Source organism: Varanus komodoensis, unplaced genomic scaffold (assembly GCF_004798865.1).
Source record: "Varanus komodoensis strain SLA01 unplaced genomic scaffold, ASM479886v1 scaffold8, whole genome shotgun sequence".
Taxonomy (NCBI): Eukaryota; Metazoa; Chordata; class Lepidosauria; order Squamata; family Varanidae; genus Varanus; species Varanus komodoensis.
Genome location: NW_025336481.1, coordinates 29,372,654 through 29,390,777, shown reverse-complemented (window position 1 = coordinate 29,390,777; position 18,124 = coordinate 29,372,654). Strand labels below are relative to the sequence as shown.

Sequence of the window (18,124 nt, the reverse complement as noted above, 5' to 3'; positions counted from 1 at the left end):
GATCCCAAATGCAATCTATATTGTGGAATATATAGCCTGTTCCATGATAAATTGATTTTTAAAATTGAATTAAGAATCTAGTCTCAGAGCTTTCAAGTCCATTTCAGCTTATTCACACACTTTTTATACCATAAAAAGAGACTTGAGGCACGAGACTACAGTTAACAACCTACATCTTCAGATGCATGAACCAGGAAGAGAATTGTTATGTGCATACAAAACACTTAACTGGAAGTCTGTGAACATTTAGAACTCTTGCTTCTCATCTTTTTCACATCAATGCCAACACATCCCCTTCTTTCCTTAATATCTTCTGGGCAGTGAAGCAAGCAGGAAAGGATTTATCTTTTGGTAAGATTAAATGTTCCCTAAGAAATGGTTGCATCCTGGGATGTTGTGATCATTTCCCTAAAGAAAACTCTTTGCTGTGTGTATTGAAGTGTATTTGCTAATGGGATATTATGTGCTCAGTTCCCACCTTGTCAACCTACCAGAGATTTTATTAATTTTTAAACCTAGCTTTACAGTCTTTGTTTTAAACTTTAAGATGCTTATTTACTTTTCATGGCTTTATAGATGACGTACACACTTTGAAACAACAGTTATATAAATAAACCCATGTATTTTGATATGCAAACAATAGTTGCTATTTCACAATCTTAATCTGTAAAAACAATTATGCTCATATTTCTAATGGAGAGGTGAGAGACACAGCAAGTTCAAACCATGGCATTTCCTTAACACATGAAGTCACTTGGAAAGAAAGAAGACAAAAGGAATTGTGGCCCAAAGAACAAGATCCAACAGAAAAACAACACATATAGCATGGAAGGAGAAAAGGTGCTCTCAAATAATTTGCCACTCCATAATTTGTCACCTTTAGCTTTGTTAGGGTTCCTTTAATTTTAAAGATGGAGCATGTTTTCAAGACTATCAGAAATTTATCCATTTGGAACATTCTTCTACCCTAAGAAGTGAATAGATTCTTCTCACAAGCCATGAAAATGAAAAACTGTCCCCAGTGATTGACAGATAATGAAGGGCTGTTAAGTCTGGATATACTAAATATGTAAAGCACCCTGTATCTTAAAATGGAAAACAATTATTGGGACCACTGAATAGAAAACATCTAATATGGGAAGATGGCATTTAGCATGAGACTAACAGTTTTCCATCAAATATATGTGAACAAAGGCATTAATGTATTTACATTTCTATCTATTCATATTGAGTAGGCATTTGTTCACCTTACACTAATGGATTGCTCTGCATAAGAGAAGTATTATTCCCAGAATGTTTACACACCTGCGTCTCTCCCTGACCTCTGAAGTTGAGGACACAGTGCCAGAAGTAGTTGTAGTCAAGGCTGTGATAGTAGTTGCAGGATTTACAACTGATGGTGCAACAGGAACGGTCACTGCTGTAGGAACATTGTCTTTGTCTCTCTCAGTACTATCCTCAGCCCATAAACGATTTGAGGTACTATAGCATCACAGCAGCAACACAAAAAGAGAAAAGGAAACAGCTAAACAATGAAAGCACTTAACTAAAACAGTGTGATACAAAGGCATGGATTTTTTCTTCAGAGGCATGGGTGGATTTTTTAAAATATACATAAATTTGAGAAGACCTTAGGATATTTAAATGGCTCTAGCTGAGCTTTATAAGACATAAGCTTATCAAGCTTAGGTTACATTTTTAATCCATTCCCAATTATTGATCTTACTGCCATGCAGAGCTATTACTTAATAATGCAAGTATTTCTCATTTTTAGCCAAATTGCATATTGATGTAATAGGAAAAATCCAGAGCCCAGGAACTTCTACACAAAAATGCATGCACATACATAAAGCAAACAATGGACTTAATGCAAAGCACAATAATGCTTTTACCTGCTTTGAATGCCTGCTGTTGCCGAACCTGTTGTAACCTTTGTAGCAGCGCTTGTGCTAGAAAGCAGGCTTTTTTGAAGACCAGCTGGGGAGGTAACTGTTGATACTGATGTAATACTTGGAACACTAGAACTAATCAAGTCATCTTGTCTTCTACCAAAGGAACCACTGAAAAGTCATCAATTTACAAGAAAAAAGATCAGATTTGTGACATGAATGGTAAGGAATGGTAGCCTTTTTTCAATTTCTATTCACTTGAAACACTTCATAGATAAAACAGCATAATTACAGCAAGTGAATCCCTACTTTCTCCTTTCCAAAAATGAACTCAAAGACTTGAAACTCATTCACCAGACAACACATGTGTCTGCATGCTATATACCAGGCTCCAGACCCCTCCTGATTTAGCAGTAATTTTAAAATTTATGCAGCAAAATGAAGGACGGGCTCCAGAACGATATATTTCCAAGAACAAAGAATGTGCCTGGACTCCAGGGGCTGTTTAGAAAATAACCATGTTCACTGCTTCATTTTGAAGTTTGTCCACTATAAAGACAAAAGAAAGTGGTAAGTATGTGGGGGAATAATGCATGTAGTAGGGAGTTTTATGAGGATGCCTGTGTTGTATGTGCGTTTTGCCATTTAGATGGGTGAAATAGCTTATTTTGGTAAGTGTGCATATTTGCCTGGGTTTGTCACTTGTTTAATATGTATTTTTCCTGGATTTATGTTTGGTATCTGTATTTTGCCCAGTTTGTGTGTGTGCATGATATGTGAGGCACTAGATATTTGTGTGTGCCTCTGAAAGAATCCATGTTCCTTTCTCAAAATTCCAAATGTACCCAACTACTTGAAAAAGTTAGGGACCTCTAACACAAACTGTTTTCAGATTATGGTTTCATTTATTTACCTTCGTTGATAGTTTGTGTTTAGTTGTGAAGATCCTTCATTTGAAATACTACTTTTCTTTGAATCTTCTTCCCATTTTCTTCTTGTATAAGAACCACTTCCACGTATTAAACTAGCAGATGTATCCCTGTTTTCTTTTTCTTCAATGTCAGATGTACTGGCCAGCCGCCTTGGTATTGTAGGTGCAACATATGCAAGTCTAGTAGCTTTCGTATCTTTCTCCTGCAAAAGAACGCATTTTTTTCAGGTTGCATTTAGCACCATGAATGTGAAAGTACATTAAAAAACTAATACATGCCATAAATGATTCTGAATCCAATCCATATATATTCTATGATGAAAATCACAATTTGCTTCAATTTTGTGCTGAATAGTATTGCAACAAACATACTGCTGCAATGATACAACTTGGAAGTTTCTTGGCCTATTTGCCTTTTAAAAAAACTAGGAGTGGGCAGTGTTTTTGCTGTTCTTTCACTGAGAACAAAGTTCCCTTGGGGATAATCTGTAAGGAGATTCATGCTCACAGGAGATGGGGCCTGAGTCAAAAGTTGGCACATCTACCCTTTATCCTTGACACCTACTTTTCCTTCTGCAAACATGGCTATCAGGAAAGGGTCAGATCTTTGTTGCCAAGCTATAAAGTGGAAGTTTCCACAGAATTTTTCAAATTAGGCCAAAGGTTACTAGAAATCAGATTGATCCCGAGTGCCAAAGACTGCCTACATATGATGAGAGCTATGCTGCATCATATCAAATGCCCATCTAGTCTGACATAGTCTGGCATTTTGTTCCCACAATGGCCATCTGGAAAGTCCACAAACAGAATATTAATGTGAGAGCACCCCAGTATTTAGACTTCTGATTAATGTTTTAACATAGTATCATCCAGGTATACAGCTTCTAAAGTCTCTCACTGATCTTCTGCAGATACTCTGTCAAGAAAAGCAAAATAAAAACGCTGGCATTTGAGAAAACAATTAGTTACCAAAACTGTACTAAATTGCAGAGACCAATGAAAATCCTGTACAGATAGGATTTACCTGACACAAGAAGTCAGGTAAATAAACATGTGTTGTGCCCGTCTCATCGCAGACTGTAAAGTAAACTGCAAAACCTTTGCATATATAGAAGCTGCAGCCAAACAAGATTCTTTTATTTGAAGGCTGGAAAAATTATCAACCATTCATAAAAATACCATATTTTCCCAGGAAACTGCTTCAAGGCACCAGATAAACACAGAAAGAAACACACACACACACACACACACACACACACGCAGAGCACTGAAGTCTGGACTTCTGCAAATCTCTTACAGTGCATTTTCTATTGACCACTTGGGCCTCTGAGACTTTGCCAGGCATTAGGCTTTCACAGCTTTCATGTATAGAGATTTTTTTCCATGATCTGTGCAAGTAATATTTATTATGGAGCTCTGCTTCTTCAGACTTTCTTTTTCTTCAAACACGCTAAGTCCTGTTCTGAACCCACCACCAACCATGGTTTAATTATGTTGCGCATTTCGGGGAAAAAAAAAGTTTACCTTGTCTTTGTTGTCTAATGAAGAAGACAATCTAGGGCTTGAAGCTGAACGCATAACTCCTGTTGAATCCTTTTCTTTCTGAGTTTCTTTGCTAGCTGTAATCTCTGCCAGTGCCCCATAACTGCCAGTCTTTCGAAGACCTAATCTCCAAGAAGCAGGAGACTCATCTTTTCTCTCTTCTTCTTTGGCAGAAACCTTAGTTGAAGTTGGGAACTGTAAAACACAGGGTTGCTTTTTTGTAAGTCTTGTTCTCCAAGTGTCCTCTGTGCAGTTATTTAGGAATGCACATGCACAGGCCACAATATAAGAAATTCCAGAACCTCAACCAGAATGGAGTATCCTATGCTCTTCTCACCAAGATGTGTGCATCAACTATGGGACTAACACTAGTGTCTTCCTGCTCAGTTGGCCACAAATGATGGCAAACCAAAGAATTTACAAAGTAAATTTATGTATTAGGGCAGGATGTGCAACTGCACAGAGGACACTTGGAGAACAGCAGTTACAGGCAAGCAACCCTGTTTTCTCCTTCGTGGTCTTTGTGAAGTCCCACATATAAAAGGGTGCTATGCTACTTTGCCTAATATAGATTTGTCCATCAGGACATCTAGATACAAAAACAATGGGACTTGACACTGCTCCATACGTTCTTTTTATATTGCCCCAAATATAAAGCCACCTTATGTGTTTTTTTAAAAAGAACCAATCATTATTTTACTTGATTTAACTTTAGATCCAACAAAGCTTGTTCCTTTGCTGTTAAGCAAGTTTCAAAGCTACATGAATTTCACTCCCACATATATCATTTCAAAATTTACACAGCTACAGCAGTAATTCACCTCCAGTTTCCCTGCTTAGGTATCACATACTACATCCAGCACTTGCTAATGCAGCTTAAGTTACACTTAACTTACACTTAAGCCAAGAACCTGAATTCTGGCAACACTGAATTCTTAACAACGCCCTGATAAAACATGATAGTACCCAAGTTATGGTCTTCCCTAAAGGGGGAAAAAACAAAACGCTGTTTCTAGTGTACTTTCCTAATTTGCAACCCACCTCCAAGCTGAATACAGAAAACGCAAAGTTTCGCCCCAGCATATCAAAGGCAATGAAAAAGATAACTAGAAATAAAATGATGCCGAGGCATGAGGGGATGGCATATAAAAGTTTTAGATAAATAAATAATAAAACATATTAACAACTCAACTAATTCAACCTGTTCCATGAAGATAGCTGGGATTTTCTCCTGACCAAAAGTATGGGGTAATAGAATAGTACTTTTTTAAGGCATCTGAGACACCACAAAAGATAGCTTTCATCCTGTTGCACTTCATGGCAAAGACATTCATCCAATCTCAGATCATGCACATAAAGGGGAAAACATAGCTGCTACAAAGATGGGTGCACACAATCATTGTCAAAGCTAAAGATTTTCTACAGAATGCAAGACTAGATACAGGAAGACACTTTCTGACTCTCAGAATTTTTAACTCCATGCTTCATAAATTATTTTTAAGTTACCCCCCTCCCCACATATATATATTCACATGTTCAGAGAGTGGGAAGACCTCACACAATTTCCTGAGTAAGTTACAGTTTTATTAAAAATAAGAAAATAGTAAAAAAAAAAGCTTTTGAAAGGTTAGATTTAAATGTTGCACTGTAAACTACACACGGATGGGATGCAAAGATGGCACAATGTTTGAAAGCATGCAATTATAGTGTCAACGTCCGAATTAATGCTTGTTATTTATCAACCTGGAAAAATGCACACAAAGCCCTCACCAGAGATTTTTCACCTTTACTGGGCACAAGAACAATGCCAGTTTTACGTAAGCCCTGCCTCCATGATGCAGGATCTACAGAGTCCACCACAGGCATGACAGTAGGAAGAAAGTCATACTAAAGCCAATTTGGACAAGACATATAAAAATAAAATTTAAAAGAATATGATAGATGTGGCAGCGGTGGGAGTCTACATATTTGAATTACTATTTACATTTCATAGAACTTCAAAAAGCAGTAGGGTTTTTTCCAGTCTTAAAGCTTTGTTTCACAAAAGAGCTCACAGTCACAGAATTATAAACATATACAAGCAGAGATGTGAACTTTCAGAGGAGTGTTATGAGGGGGTACCCATATCCTTGGCAGGAAGAATAGCAAATTCAAAAGAGATCCAGTTCAGCTCTCCCCTCTCCATGTAAACACTGCCACACAGACAGGAAGAAAGGGAGAGAGGGAGAGAGAGAAAGCAGAGCGGGGAGAACAGCGTATGTAGGAATAGGAAAGGAGAAAGAAAAGGGAGGTCAAGGAATGGGAATGATAGATTAGCACCCACTTTCTCTTTCACACACAACTTCAGGCACCAGAATAGCAGTTCCTCAGGTTTACATAAGCATGTACCATTGCCTAAATTGAATAGGAAAACAACAGGAGATGATAGTGTGACTCATGCCTTGTAGTTTAACAACCATGAAAATTAGTATTTGTGTTTTAATAGGATGACATCACTCTGTAGAGACTGTCACTCTTGTTACCTGTCTCTCAATGGGTAGTGTGAGAGACAGAAGACAGAATCAACTTCACAACTGTGTTTCTACAAATTCCCCTTTGAGGCATTTATTTAGTTATGAAGTTGTGGATTCCCAAGACTAAACAGCTTTTTTTCCTTCAAATTGCAAGAACCCATCATAAATAAGGCTTATCTTCTTTCCTCTCATGTCAATAAGTGAATGGGGCTCTAATGCAATTTTAAACCTTTTCTGCCTAAGAAAGTGCTCCCTTTTTGTGTGTGCACACGTGTGTGAAGAATGAATGAGAAGGCTGGGCAGGGAAAAAGAAAGAGCATGTCAGCCTATGATTAGTTCAGAGAACTTAGACTAACGATAAGGCTGGAAGAGGAAACAGTGGACAGTGATTCTCTATCTCTGAAATGTTAGAACTGAAAATGTATTCCCCAAATGTGAGGGACTAAGCCATAAATAAGGAATAATGAAAATGAAACAAGAAGGCAGTGAAAAAAACAAATGTAGCAGAGTCAGGATGCTACTTCTCTTTCCTTTGAAGGATTTATCCAGTGGAGGTGCAAACTCTTCAGGCACCTGAGGTGCATGAAAAAAGCACTCCACCCTGGTTGCTATACTGCAATCACCACTATCTCCCCCATTGACCAATTGCTGCCACCACCTACCTTATGGCTCTCTGAAAAGGAAATCTCCCAAAACACCACTCCTACAACATTTGTCTCTGAAGGAGACTACCCTAAAAAGGAGGGGAAGAAGTCTCGCTGCACAAGAGGACCTCCACTCAAACCATATTAGACAGAACCCAGGTAGGCATAAAAAATGGATCTGTGGCTTTATGTTTACCAAAGAGAATAAACTGATACTGACAAATTTTGCTTCATAAACATCTTGACCTGGTCAAGAATATTAATATGGACCTGTCCTAGTTGTTATTCTTTTCCATTTACTTCCCCAGAACTTGGTATTTTGGATCAGTTTTGTAAACAGCTGCTATGGTATCACCTCTCATTCTCCCCATGCCTCTACCTACTCCCAAGCTCCATGTTTCACCACCAGTTAATGATGCCCCTGTCTTACTACTGTGAGACTTTCCTAGATGTTTGCCAAATAATAATGATAGTAGGAAAAGAAAATGAGGGACTTGGTTTGCATGACACAACAATTCACCATGGTATAATTAACTCATGGATACTATTCCATTTCTTTTGGTATCTGGCTTGTCTTTTTCTGCAAATACAGGCAGCAGTGATTGATTGTGAGTTAGAAAGTTTTCACATAGTCTATGACTTGTTTTAGGGCTGTCCAGTGTTCAATCAGCCCCTTCTGTGTTGTTTCTCAGGATGTGACAAGCCATAGTAACTTGCATACTTGTGGATGCCATGCAAAGTGTCTGCAGGCAGTTGGCGTAAATAAACTGATAAAAAAGCCAGGTCAGAGAATCCTTTATGTTATAACTGGCACTCATCAAGCTTTATCCTTCTCATCTCTGAGTAAGTGTTTAGAGAGAAGCACTTCAGGGTTTGGATTTAGGATGTGTAAGAATCTGTCAGATTCCTTGGGTTTGGCTTCCCAGGCTCCCTTACACTTTGCAGAAGCTGGGTTCAAGTTCCTGGAGAGCATACCCAGCATTTGTGGGGTGCTTGGCAATAGAGTCCAATGAGCTGCACATGCTATACCCCCTTTTCCTGCATTCCACCCAACACCACTGGCAATAGGGAAAGAAGTCTGATCATTGTGAAGGGTGCCTGGCACACCTGCTCACGACACCTCTTTCCTACATGTCCTGTTGCTGCCAGCAGCAAGCAGTGAAGAGGTTTGGCTGCTGGGAATGGTGGCTGGGAGGACACTTCCATGTGCTCAAAAATTGTGTTACTGAATGCAACCTCCTTCAGACAGAGTTCTGCCCTGGGAAGAAAACAATATATTTCAATCTAGCATCTGTACATGGTTGCACTTTTTTGTTTGTTTTAGAATCCATACATGGTGTTCTCATATTTCAAATGAGACACTATTTCAGTAACTTGACACAATAAAATACTTAAGCCCATGTGTTCCATGCCAGCTGCCCCAGTAATTGGCATATTACAACCATAACTCTGATCAAGCAACTTTCTTTCTTGTAATAGAATTCAAGGCCTTATACCATTGCATTAGAGAATCACTTAAGTCACTGTAAAAAAATCCAAAAGTTTCAAAAGATAGTTCCATACTTTCAAGAAGCATAAAATTTACCTTGATTAATCAAGGCATTGCTTTTAATATTTCAAAGTGTGTACAATTAACATACATTCACTTAACTCTTTATAGTACCAAAAACTGAATCAAAGTCTGTTTTACCTTCTTAATAGGGGAGGTTGGTGCCACTTGACCAGTAGTAACTGATGGTGTTGTCACAGCTATAGGAGAAGATTGCACATTGGTCGTATTTGAATTATTTGTTGTAGGTTTGTTCTTTTCTACAAATGAAACATTTGAAGTTTGAAGTAATTAAAAAGGCACTTAAATACTGCTAATACTTTCTAGAGTATGGAGAGGCCTATTTTACAGAATAAGATTTACAGTATCATAATGAACACAAAAAGTGCTTTTTTCCATTTCTGACGCAAGCACTCAGTACTAAAGCCTGGCAATACTATAACAGAGTGTTTTATTGCATTTACTTCCATTACTGCCTATAAAATGAAGCCTAGATTATACTCCATTTTATCTGAAAGCATATTTATAGAGCATGAGTATGGGTCTAAGATATTCAAATATCTACTTCGGGTGTTCTACAGTAATAGGCAATTCTATTAAAACATCAAAGGCACTTATTCAAAATCCAAAATTTGCTTAAGTACTGTATTTTTAAGTTTCTAGTTGTTATGGTTGCAGACAGTCTCAAGATATACTAAGAATGGATGTAAAATAACAAGGGATGGGGGTAGTACAGGGCTTCTTCAGCCAGCCTGCCAGTTTCTGACTTCTCTCCCCCATAATCGCCTTCTCTGGCTCTGTGGCTTTTCAGCCAATACATACTGATCAGCAGGCAGAGGTTGGCTACAGAGCCCTATAACAGCCCCCTCTTTCCATCTCTTCCCCTTGTGATCATCTGAGTCATGCTAAGGGTAGGGGGAGATCCTCTCAGAATCCTGATTAGTTTGCAGATGGAATGTGTATGAATGATGGTTTAAGACGGAGGTCCTGTTGGTTGGTGGATCGGGCTTCGGAGAGGGTGAATTGAACCTTGTCCTGAATGGGGTTGCACTCCCTCTTAGGGACAAGGTCCGCAGCTTGGGAGTGCTCTTCGACCCAGAGCTTTCACTGGAAGCTCAGGTAACAGCAGTGGCGAGGAGCGCTTTCCTCCAGCTTCGGCTAATTCATCAGCTGCGCCCCTATCTGGAGAATGACTGCCTTGCGACAGTGACACATGCGTTGGTGACTTCCCGTTTGGACTTCTGTAACGCGCTCTACGTGGGGCTACCCTTGAAGACGGTCCGGATACTTCAATTGGTCCAAAATAGAGCTGCCAGGCTGCTGACGGGGACTGGACGTTATGTTCACATGACTCCAGTTCTCCGTCAGCTTCACTGGCTTCCCATTGAAGTCCGGGCCCAATTCAAGGTGTTGGTTATGACCTATAAAGCCCTAAACGGCTTGGGTCCTGGTTACCTGAAGGAGCGCTTACATCCTTATATGCCCAGTCGCCCCCTGAGATCGGCGGGAGAGGCCCTTCTCCGGGAGCCCTCCATGGAAGAAGTTAGGAGGGTGGTTACTCGGAGGAGGGCTTTCTCAGCGGTGGCGCCTAAGTTATGGAATGCGCTCCCCAGAGAGGTCCGCCTGGCGCCGTCGTTATTTGTATTTCGGCGCCAGGCGAAGACCTTTTTATTTAAGCAGTATTTTAAATGTTAATATTATTGAATTTTATTTGGCCAGGGGGGCTTGTTTTATAGTGTATGTTTTATATTATATATTTGTATTTTATTGTATATATTTTAAAATGTTATTTTAATTTTTTGTTGTAAGCCGCCCCGAGGCTTCGGCGAATGGGGCGGCATAAAAATGTTTTAATAAATAAATAAATAAATAAATAAATAAATAAATAAATAAATAACTGAGAGAGTAAGAAGCAGCAGAAAGAGAAAAGGGGTGCCCCCTCCAAACACACACTTTTGGATTTGTTTGTGCTCACTGCAGGCTCAAGTTCTGCCTACTACCAGTTCCAGCCACACCTACCACTAGTATACAGTCCCAGAAACTTTTGTCCCAGGGACTCCTGCCCACATCTTACAAAGTATTGAATATGAAAAGCAAAGGAAGTTTCTTGAAAATTTGAGACTGTTAAAAGACTCAGTCTGTAAAAACATTAGTTATCCTCTGTACAGCCTGCCCCTCCCCCATGAAGCATGGGATCTGAAAGCATCATGTGCCAGCTATACAATGCTCAAAGTTCAGATACAACAGTGAGCTGTGGTTGGTTTAACACTAAAAGCAAAAACTTTCAATGTTTTCCCTACACTGAAACAAGGGGAGAAGTGCAGGTGACCCCAAGATTTGCCTTGTCTTGGTCTCAGAGTGATGAACAATAATTTTCCATTATGTTTAAAACCAGAAACATTTTTATGAACATAATTTAAGGCCCTGTCAAATTAAAGATACAACAATGAAAAAAGTTTAATTTTAGACTGTGTATGTTCTCTGGGCAGTGTACAGACATATTTTAAAATGCAAGCTAGTGAAACAATGGTGGTAAAACAATTCATGATAAATCTTAGATAAAATCAGGTATAAAAACAGTGGACTGGTTCACATAACATGCAAGGCTCACTCTGTGCTGGACATGTGGGCCATCATTATGAATATCCAACCTTTTCTGGGATTGGAGTGTATCGCCCAGCAACTTTGGGTTATTTAAGGTTGAACAACCTTTGTGTAACTCTGCTATAAAGCAAAGGCTATGCGAAGATTGTTTAATCCTAGAATTACCCAAGGTAGCCAAATTCAGGTGACAGATCACAAACCTGTTAGGGGGTGTGTATTCATAATGGTGTCCACACTGCCATGGATTAAATAAACCCTGGTGAGCCTGTTATGTCATGTGAACTAGTTCATTGAAACATACAATAAAGACAAAAAATAAGGCCAGCTGTTAGAATAGTGCAAAGATCTAAAAGCATGAAACAGTTCCTAAAATGCTTGGGAAAATAAAAAGATCTTAACCTGACTCCAGAAAGACCATAATATGGACAACATGTGAGCCTCTCTGAGAAGGGCATTCCACAGATGGAGCACCAATACTGAAAAGGTCCACATGTCTTGGAACCTTATACGGCAGGGGCATGCAAGTGAAGGGCTCAAATGATGACCTTAAGTCCAGGTAAGTAAATATGGGAGGACCCACTACTGCTGTAATTTAAGTATAATTAATGTGTATTTTACTGTTATTTTAACATATTATGGGCATGATCCAGCCTGCAATTTGCACACATCAGCACATGTACATTACTTAAGCAAACTGGAGCAAAACTGGCAGGTAAAGGAAACCTCTGTCTTTGTTTTGCACATTTATTTTATTACAAATATTTTTTGCTTTAATTTTTAATTTTAACAAAGCAACTGAACAGTGATTAAATTTGCTTCCTTGCATTTCTTCATGTGTATGAAGAAAATACATGTAAGCTTCTTTAGAACTCTACTATTTTTCAAACCATTAAATCTGAATTTAAATGCATACAAAAGAAAGGATGCATCAAAACTATGCTCAAATACAGTCACAAGCTTTCAAGTACCAAAACATTTAACTGTAAATCCACCTTAAAATGAATAATGGGAAAAAGGGGGAAAGTACAAATTTGGAACACAGAGATTCAGCTCCAGGGAAAAGCCTAAGTTCTGTAGCATGCCAAATAAAGTATGATGAACGCCTTGTTGATATTTAAAAACCTCTAAGTTTACATAAATTAATTCTTGTGTCACAGTCATATTTTCCTGGCACAAGACTACATAGTAGCAACAAAGAAAACAAAGTAATGGAGTCATATAAGAAATGGTGAAGTGAGGAGTCCGAAACACTAAGCTGCTAATGGAAAACATCTAGATATATTAAAATGAGACCCTCCAACTAAGAGCTTGCTATTTAAGTGAGATAAGCGTAGAGCCTTTCAATTATTTAAACTCAACATGTAAGTAATGGAGAAAGGGAAAGGAGAGAGGTTTCTGCAAGACTCTAACTGCACTTTGCAATGCAATGCAAAATATGAAGGCTTTTCAGGGTTAATTCACATATTACTGTTAATAGCTCTGAGATATGGATAGAGATGTATTATATACAGATTCTAATGCATCATGCATAATTTTTTAATTCATGTGAGCCTCTCTTTATGACTTCCAGTGAGTCTATTGCATATGGTTCATTTACAGTTTATTTTAAGATAGAATGATCTGCACTGTCTGTATGCGTGAAGATGGTATGTCCTCTTAATGAAAGACAAAAAGTAATAAAGTTCCTCTCCAACTATGTTCAACTCCAAAAGCAGCAGCTGATTTTTTGCCACCAACTACATGAGCTGGAAAAAAATGGAAGGTCATTTCTAGGCACACCTTCAGTCTTCCCCATCAACTTGGAAAGTACTCCCCATCAAGAGAAGCTTGGTGCGCATTAGTCATTTATCCTTCACACTACCCTTCAGCTTCAATGATCCCAGCTATAATTCCAAACAATCTTATTTTGGTGATATGTTGCTCCAAAACTGATGAAACCTGTCACCAAGGAAGCCTACTTAGGACAGTGTAAATACATTTCTATATAAATAACACAATATAATTCAGATGCGCTGCCTTCCCATTGTGCCTGCCAGTACTATGTAATACAACATCTTGTTTTTCTTGCAAGCTGGTACTACTACATTCCTCCTGCAAAAAACCAAAGGTGGCTTACACAGGTCCATTTTACTCTCACAAAAACAACCCTGTGAGGTAGGTTAGGTTCAGAGTGAGTGACTGGCCTGGACTCACCCAGTGGGCTTATGGCTGAAGGTTACTAGATCCTGGATCTCCCAGATCCACAGTCCAAAAACTAACTACCAAACCATACCACCACCACCCTACCTATTAATGGATTTTGGCTCTATTAATGTCATAGAACAAAGCAGCTACCATTTTGCTTAACAAATATATACAGGGTTTTTTTTGGGGGGGGGAGATGTTCAGAGGATATGGGCTGTGTTCTGGGCAAGCAATTGATGGGACGCAGCACTTACTGCTCCCTACCAAGTAACAGGTGCTTGTGCCAGTGACGATCAGTGCTGCTGTGTGTGGAGTTTGCAAACCAGCTTTCTACTGTAGTCTGTTAAGCTGTTGACTAATTAGTCTATTTAAATGGCTACTACACAAATGCAAACAGGTTCCCCCAAGACTATAAATTCACAACTATTAAAACTTGCAAATTTCCAGAAACAAAGAAGCATAAGGAAATTTGGAAGAAATGAAAGCAAAATGCTTGTTCCATATACCTGTTTCTGCTTCAGATTCTGAGTCGTCTTCTTCATCTTCTTCACTAGAGCAACTGGACTCATCTTTCTTTCCTTCTTCCTCTTCATCAGCTTTTTCTTGTTCTAGAGACTCTATGTTTGATGCATTCTTGTCTTGCTCAATGATCAATGTCTCTTTACTGAAACAACATGGTTTTGGAGCACAAAATATTTCATTGCTAGTTTCAGCAAAAGTCTGGGTATCAGGGTAGGCTGTGACAACAACCAAAACTCTACTCCTTCCTATCCTTCCCCTGCACCTTCCAATTCAACTCTTTATCACCTTCAAATTTCCCACCAAATACACATCATTTTAATTCATCAACTTACTTTTTAAATGTCTTTTGAGGCTGATTATTGTCCATATTAGCTGTAGATTCAATTAAGGGTGATTTCTTTTCCTTTTTTTCACTATGGAGCTTTAAGAGATAAGAAGATCTAATAAGCTTTCTATAATCAAAAGTACAAACATAAACATCACAGGAAGTAAGTCACTGGAAGTTAACATATCATTATAAAGTATTCAAAGATAAGGAGCCTTGTTACTGAAATGTTGCCCAAATATTACTTGACTATGTAATTTACAACTTCCTTTAACCTTCTGGTGTAATACTTTTAAAAAATCAATTAGAATGTGATTCTGTTCTTTTCATTTCTAAATTACAAGGGCAAGCAAACTTTAAGCAGAACATTGCAAGGGTTGTACTCAAGCTGAATGTCCCTGATTGAGGCAGGGCCATTCAGATTTATTCAGATGAGGCAGTGGTGTAGAGAGGAGGGGTTCAGATTTGTTAGGCAGATTTGAATAATTTTGGACAAGCTGGGCTTATACAGGAGGGATGGGTTCCAGTTGAACCAGAAAAGAGCCCGACTGCTGGCATGTAACATAAAAAAACGGCAGCAGAAGCAGCTTTTAAACTGAACCCTGAGAACATGAAAATAGGAGCTGGGAAATTTTCTGACAGCCCAAATGGAAAGAAAATATGGCAAGATATGATCATCTGTTTGAGAGAACATACACTGTACAAGTCTGGAGAAGAATGCTGTGCTTAGGTGTTTCTATACCAGAAGCCTCAGGGACCACATGGGAGAGCTGGAGTGCCTGGTTTTTTAAGGAAAAGCTAGATATAGTAGACAGGATGAAACCAGGTGGAATGGAAAAAACCTATGGGATACTGTCAGGACCTGAGTTTTCTCCTTTGCTCATTCAAAGTCACATCACTTTTCCATGCAAATCATTCTTTATTGACCAAAAGCACAAAATACCCAGAATGAATCTCTGAGCATACACAGAGTGGTTTGTTGAACCTGATTTAATATTCATCTCCAGGAACAATTCTAATTTTATTTCATTTTTTATTTATTTTTCGATTTATATCCTGCCTTTTTCCTACAAAGGGCTCAAGGCAGCTTACATCATTCTCCTCCTCCGTCTTATCCCCACAACAACAGCCCTGTGAGGTAGATTGGGCTGAGAGTCTGTGACTGGCCCAAAGTCATCCAGTTGGCTCCATGGCTGAGCGGGGACTAGAACCCAGACTGAGTCCCAGTCCCATGCTCTTAACCACTACACCACACTGGCTCTCTCTTATGAATGTCCATTCCTTCATCAGGAACTTTCTGAAAACCAACACATCTCCTTTCTGTACACTGACCATCTAATTGGGCTGCCTTCCTCTGCATCAATGCATCATGGGATCTAGAGTCGAGGTCTGTGTCTGAGAAACTCCCCTGCTCCAGGCCCCCTCTTGCCAACTGTACATCTTGGTTATTCTCAAAGACTGCCTGCTCAGTTGGGGAGTCTGGCCTTGAGATAAGCCTCTCTGCTTATCTCATCTCAGTGTCTTGGGATGGCCCATTTTCCCAGGCCCCTCTTCTGCTCTCCCCCTTCTTATTCTTCTGAATCCTAACCAGCAACACTTGAGAATGTGTGCTCCAAGCAGCCATCTTTCTCATTCCCAACATATACTGTCATATCTGGATATAAACTGTATAGGAAGGACAGGGAAGGGCATACTAGAGGAGGTATTACTCTCTGCACTGAAGAGGACATCTAGTCCAGCAAACTTGATAATCTAAACTATGAAGACTCCTCCACAGAAGCACTATGGTGACAATTCCTGGTTCCAAAACTAATTTAGTTATAGGAATATGTTATTATCTTCCAGACCAGAATACTTAGGGTATCTTAAGATGCAGAATGAAATCATGGAGACCTCAAAAAAAAAAAAAAAAGTAGTCCTGTAATACTGGGTGACTTCAACTATCAGCACACTAACTAGATAAACATATGTTCTAGTTCTGACAGACAGATTAAATTTTTCACTGTCCTAAATGACTTTACACTAAAGCAGTTCATCATGGAACCAACCAGAAGGGAGGCAATCCTGGATTTAATCCTAGGTGGGGTTGCCCAAGACATAGTACAGGATGAAAGCGTTGTTGAACCACTTGGAAACAGTGTCTACAGCACTATCAGATTTAATATTCAGTTAGTCGGAAAATTGCTAAAGAGGACTGACACAGTTGCATTTGACTTCAAAAGAGGAAACCTTTCTAAAATCAGGAAACTGGTAAAAAAGAAGCTGTAAAAGGGGGTCAAGAGGGCTAAGTCCTTTCAAAATGCTTGGAAATTACTCAAAACCACAATAATAGAAGCGCAGACAACCTGCATACTTGAGGAAAGGTAGCATGAAGTTCAGGAGGTCTCTGGCACGGTTAACAAGTATAGCCAAGGAAGCTATGGAGGAGGAGGAGGAGGAGGAGGAGGAGCTTATTTAACAAATGGAAACCTTGCCCAAATCAGGAAAATAAAAGGAGGACAAGCTTGTGCTGAGGAGATGCATGCAGACAATACAAGAAGCAAACACAGAAGAGCATATCATTAACAACATCAGGACCAACAATAAAGAATTGTTTAGATATATCAGAAGTAAGAAACCAGCTAGAGAAGCAGTTGGGCCACTGGATGATAATGAAATTGAAGGAACACAAAAGGAGGATAAGGAATGTGCAGAGAAGCTAAATGAATTATTTTCCATCTGTCTTTACAGCAAAGGATACAGAGCAGATACCTGTTCCTGAATTTATGTATTCTAGAAGGGAGTGGGAGAAATTAGTGCAGTGACAAAAGATGAAATTTTCAACCATATTTAGCAACTGCAAGTCAGGAAACCACATGGCCCAGATGCTATCCATTCTAGAGCTGTTAACTCAATTATACAGTCACTGCCCTTACCAATATTCAGTATGTCCCTAAGATCAGCCTCAGTACCGTATCAGAGGAAAAAGATAACACAATTTTTTTAAAGGGAACCAGAGGGGATCTAAGGAATTACAGGTCAGTTAGCTCAATGAGTGTTCTGGGTAGACCTACTTGAAAGTCTACTTGAAAGAGAGAAGCAGCACATAGCAGGAAAAGCCCTGCTTTCTAGCCTTGCAGAAGCTATCTTCTTTTTTTTTCTTTTTTTTTTTTTTTAGCAAAGCTAAGTCCTGTTTCACTAACCTTTTACAGTTTCTGAGCGGAAAAAACCCCTGGGGGGGTGGGGGTGGGGGGAAGAGATCCTCTACAGATCAGTAACTGATTAAAGACCAGAAAGCAGAGTGGGAATAAATGGTAATTTGTCCCTATGCAGGGATGTAGCCAGTGTAATCCTACAGGGTTCTCTATTAGGACCAATAATTTTCAACCTACTCATAAACAATGAAGTGGCCAAATTTGCTGATGACAAAAACTATTTTGGG

At 39.2% G+C, this 18,124-nt stretch overlaps 1 protein-coding gene across 6 annotated transcripts in view; it reads right to left on the bottom strand.

The window, feature by feature from the left end:
* PPP1R12A (protein phosphatase 1 regulatory subunit 12A) overlaps positions 1-18,124 on the bottom strand; it is a 112,220-nt gene that overhangs the window by 27,029 nt on the left and 67,067 nt on the right. For 2 of the 6 annotated variants that reach the window (XM_044455607.1, XM_044455606.1), the window contains exons 7-14: positions 14,711-14,799; positions 14,363-14,520; positions 9,210-9,328; positions 6,133-6,249; positions 4,345-4,557; positions 2,803-3,023; positions 1,893-2,060; positions 1,306-1,482 (exon numbers count right to left, since the gene is read on the bottom strand). In XM_044455607.1, the coding sequence (XP_044311542.1) occupies positions 1,306-1,482; positions 1,893-2,060; positions 2,803-3,023; positions 4,345-4,557; positions 6,133-6,249; positions 9,210-9,328; positions 14,363-14,520; positions 14,711-14,799 (1,262 nt within the window). The remainder of the gene's footprint in view (positions 1-1,305; positions 1,483-1,892; positions 2,061-2,802; positions 3,024-4,344; positions 4,558-6,132; positions 6,250-9,209; positions 9,329-14,362; positions 14,521-14,710; positions 14,800-18,124) is intronic. The other 4 variants (XM_044455609.1, XM_044455608.1, XM_044455611.1 and 1 more) reach the window with 4 other exon arrangements.